The 4,232-nt window shown below is 51.0% G+C and overlaps 1 protein-coding gene across 1 annotated transcript in view; it reads right to left on the reverse strand.

The window, feature by feature from the left end:
- Positions 1-231: 231 nt before the first annotated feature.
- Positions 232-4,232, reverse strand: part of LOC118380950 (protocadherin-9-like) — a 4,857-nt gene continuing 856 nt past the window's right edge. The window contains 3 exon segments of the mRNA XM_052513733.1: positions 232-1,114; positions 1,117-1,147; positions 1,149-3,551. Coding sequence (XP_052369693.1) covers positions 300-1,114; positions 1,117-1,147; positions 1,149-3,389 — 3,087 coding nt within the window. The 5' untranslated portion in view covers positions 3,390-3,551 and the 3' untranslated portion in view covers positions 232-299.

Here is a 4,232-nt window from a genome sequence, read left to right on the forward strand (position 1 = left end):
CCACGTGGTACATGTTTGATTGTAATATCTTTTTAAAAATAAATAAAAATAAGGGGAACATAATAACAGCAAGAGACTGTTGGCAGGAGACGCAAAGGGAAAAGGAAAAGTATGCATGTGCTTGTTTGGTTCAGTCCACAGTTAACCACATGTCATACATGAATTCATATATATGTGATTTTTTTGAGGGGGGGAGGTTTTAAAAGATACAGTGGGACTTATAGTGGGGGGGGTGATTCCCCCCCTTTCTCATTGGTATTAAGACCAAGTCAGCTATAGTGTATAGTGTAGAAGGGAGCTCAGCACTGTTGGACCGGGCAGTTATACGCAGTACTTATAGACCAGTAAAAGTCTTTTACCTGTCTGGACGGGTGTACGGATCCCTTAGTCTTGAATCCTCCCTGGGAACTGCACTCCGAGGCACTGAAGTGGTCTGAACTAGTGGAGGATCTCTTGGACAGAGTGTCACAGCCCCCTACGAAGGTGTTGTCCAGAGGGAGCTCCTGAATCATGTGGTGTTTCTTCACGGAGACCGGCGTGTCCGCTTTGAGGTGGAACGCGGACTGCGGAGAAGCGGACTTGTAGTGCCGTGCCAGGTCTGGACTCGAGGGCTTGAAGGTGGTCGTTGGAGCAGCGTTCCAGTCAAAGTGGCCAGGCTCCTCCAGCTCGGCAGGCAGGCTGACGTTGCCGTTGATGGGCTCGTGAGCCGGGTCGTCCGGCTTGTTCTCCTCGATGGTGACAAAGTTCAGGAGGGAGCTTTTAGGCGACTTCCTTTTCTTACGCTTCTTCTTCTTGTTCTGCTTGTTCTCCTGGTTGGGAGACATCCACTCAGCGCCCTGCTTCTTTCTCTGGGCCGCCTTGAACCGGGAGGTGTGACGGCAGCGCACCAGGACTGTCACGAAGATCACCACAATCACCACCATCGCCCCGGCTACGATGGCGATCATGATGGTGAGATAATCACCGCTCTGGTAAGTCTCACTGCTCTCCCCGATGTTCCTGTCCAGGGGCGTCTCCATGGTGCGGCGAATGAGGTCGTAGATAAACGTGGCGTTGCCGACCGTGTCGTTCACGTAGAGGAACACCAGCACCAGGGTGTGCAGGGACTTAGGTAGCCCAGGTCGCTAATGTTCACGACCAGCCGATGGGAGGCCGATGTCGGAGATAGCAGGCTTCTCCTCCAGGGTGATGTTTCCTGTCACCGGGTCGATCCGGAACAGACCTTTGGTGTTGCCGCTAACGATGGTGTACTTGAGCTCTGCGTTCATCCCTGTGTCACCGTCCACAGCAAAGACCTCGGCCACCACCGATCCAGGGATGGACGAGAGGGGGACCAGTTTGAAGGAGGTGTTGGAAGGAGGGTAGATGACGATGGGGGTGTTGTCGTTTACGTCGATGACATTGATGGTCACCTTGGCGGCCGAGGAACATGGGGGCCGCCCGCTATCCACCGCCCGGACGTCGAAGGTGTAGGAGCTCTGCTGCTCCCGGTCAAAGGACACGTTGGACTTTATTACTCCAGAGTACGGGTCTAGGATAAAGTTCTCGTTGTCGCTGAGTATCGAAAGCGTGACGGCAGCATTTTCCCCGGCGTCTGAGTCTGTGACAGTTATCACCCCCACCGTGCTGTACTTGGGCAGGTTCTCTGACACAAAGAACTGGAAGTGGTTGTGGGTGAACTTGGGGCTATTGTCATTTTCATCGAGTACTGTCACGATGACTGCTGCCTGGCTCTGGAGTGGAGGCGTCCCATTGTCTCGGGCCGTTACCGTGAAGAGGAACCGATCCTGGTCCTCGCGATCAAACACCCGGGAGGCCGTGAGGACACCGGTTTTACGGTCCAGGTCAAAGAACGAGGCGTTAGGGCCCAGTTGGTAGACGATCTCCGCGTTTCTCCCGCTGTCCTCGTCGGTGGCGCTGAGAGTCGTGAGGAAGAGATCGCGTTTGTTGTTCTCCATGACGGCCAGCTCGATGACAGGATGGCTGAAGATCGGAGAGTTGTCATTTTCATCCTCCAGCCTCACCCTTACCAACGCTGTCTGGTTCAAGCTCGGCTTGCCAGAGTCGGAGGCTATGATTTTGAAGTTGTACTCTTTGGTCCCCTCGAAGTCGAGCAGCGCTGACGTCTCTAGTAAATACTGGTTGTCGTACACCGCTTTGAGGTGAAAGGGGACGTCCTTCTCGATGAAACAGATGACCTTGCCGTTGACGTCCGTGTCCTTGTCCGACACGGTGATCAAAGCTATCTTGGTGTTGATTGGGTCTTTCTCCGAGAGGAACACGGTGCCGTTTATCGGACTGATAATATATCTCAGATCGATGTTTGGCGGATTGTCGTTCACGTCCGTCACGTTTATAGTTACGGTAGCTCTGGCTGGGCTGGAGCTGCCGTCGCTCGCTAACACGGATAACTTGTGTATGGCGGTCTCCTCTCTATCGAGGGGTCGCTGTACGGTTATAAGACCCGTGGTGCCGTTTAAAGCAAATAGTCTCTTGGTAGCTGGGGAGACCTGCGTCCCGAACATGTATTTGATTTCGGCATTCGCCCCCACGTCTGCGTCCGTAGCCTGTAGCTGGACTACGGACGTCCCTATGGGCGAGTTCTCCGGTACGTGGACGTCGATCTGGTTCTCCTTAAACACCGGCCTGTTATCGTTAACGTCTGTGACGGTGACTTGGAGGATGGCGGTGCTGGATTTCTGCGGCGTGCCGCCGTCCTCCACCTTGATCTTCATGACGTACGTGTCCTTCTGTTCCCTGTCCAGGTTCTGCTGAACGATGAGCTGCGGCCACTTCTCCCCCTCGGGCGTCTCTACGATGTCCAACCCGAAGGCGCTTTGCCCGTTCACCAGCTGGTACTTGTGTACACTGTTGGGGCCGGTGTCGGGGTCGGTGGCGGAGGGGATGGCGAAACGACTGTTGATCAGCGTATTCTCCGGGATGGAGATGTTGATGACAGGAGACGGGAACATGGGAGCGTTGTCGTTGGTGTCCTTGACCACGATCTTAATCTTTATCAATCTGAAGTAGTCGTTGGGTAAAATCACCACCTCGATCTCGAAGGAGCATTCGTTCTCCTCGAACGAGGGGCCGGGACAGAGCCTCTCCCTGTCGATGCGATTGGAGGTGGTAAATATCTCTCCCGTGCTGCTCTGCACTCTGAGCAGAGGGTTGTCGCCGGCTTTAGACACCAGCCTGTAGACCAGGTTAGCGCTAGCTCCGGTAGCAGCGTTTGTATGGGAGACGTTCAGGTCCTTTGGTATGTTTCCAATGAGAACGTTTTCCTGCAGTTCCTCTCTAATAGGATAGATCAGTTCCTGGGCTATAGAAGGGTCCATCCAAAAACAGGCAACAAGAGCAGCCAACAAGTAAAAGTCTGTTAGATCCATGATGACAACGGTCACCGTGGTTACAGAGTTCCAGACCTTGTGGATTTTAAACGCTTCTTCTTCTTCTTCTTCTTTTTTCAATGCTGAATGTTGAATGTCAGAGTGATGGATTGGTGAAATCTTGCATTTGAAGAAGGGGCCGTTTCCACACACGGAACAACCCTACGAATAGACAAAGAGTTTGCATTAGATTTATTTCAGTGAAGCCCCAGATCAGGGGAGATGCTCACACTTTTAGGGTTGGTGCTTTCGAAAAGATGCGTAAAAATCCAACTGAAATAAAAATCCACCGTATATATCACTTTAAAAATATCCTATATTCGATCATAATGCCCTCGGACTACAGCAAAGGTGCTAGGAATTAAAACAACCAACTCTAATCTCAAACACATGGCATCCGCAGTGTCCTTGATTAATGCATGTAACATTAACCTAACTTCAATGTATCTAATTGATGTAATCTACCATTTTTACCCATCTCCTCTCTCTTCTTTGGTTCCTGGACACTTATTTCCGTTATATCCCCCCTCCAAAAAAAAAAAAAAAAGCCCTTAGGATAATATCATACTGCAGCAAGCGCTCAAGCAGCCATTCAAGTCTGTGCCCTCTTCTCCCCAGACCTTATACACATGATGCCCATAACGATTCCTCAACGCCTCTACAAGCACTTCCCCGTTGTAACTTCAGAGAGCTACAGGCAGCCGAGATCCATTACGCTTAAATTATTGTGATTAATAGGACGTAGGATGGAATCAAATACCCTGTGTTTGAATTTCAACGGGATGAATTTCACCATTATTTAACCGTTGTAAATAGGCAGCAACAATAAATATATATATATTT

Source organism: Oncorhynchus keta, unplaced genomic scaffold (assembly GCF_023373465.1).
Source record: "Oncorhynchus keta strain PuntledgeMale-10-30-2019 unplaced genomic scaffold, Oket_V2 Un_scaffold_1391_pilon_pilon, whole genome shotgun sequence".
Lineage (NCBI taxonomy): Eukaryota > Metazoa > Chordata > Actinopteri > Salmoniformes > Salmonidae > Oncorhynchus > Oncorhynchus keta.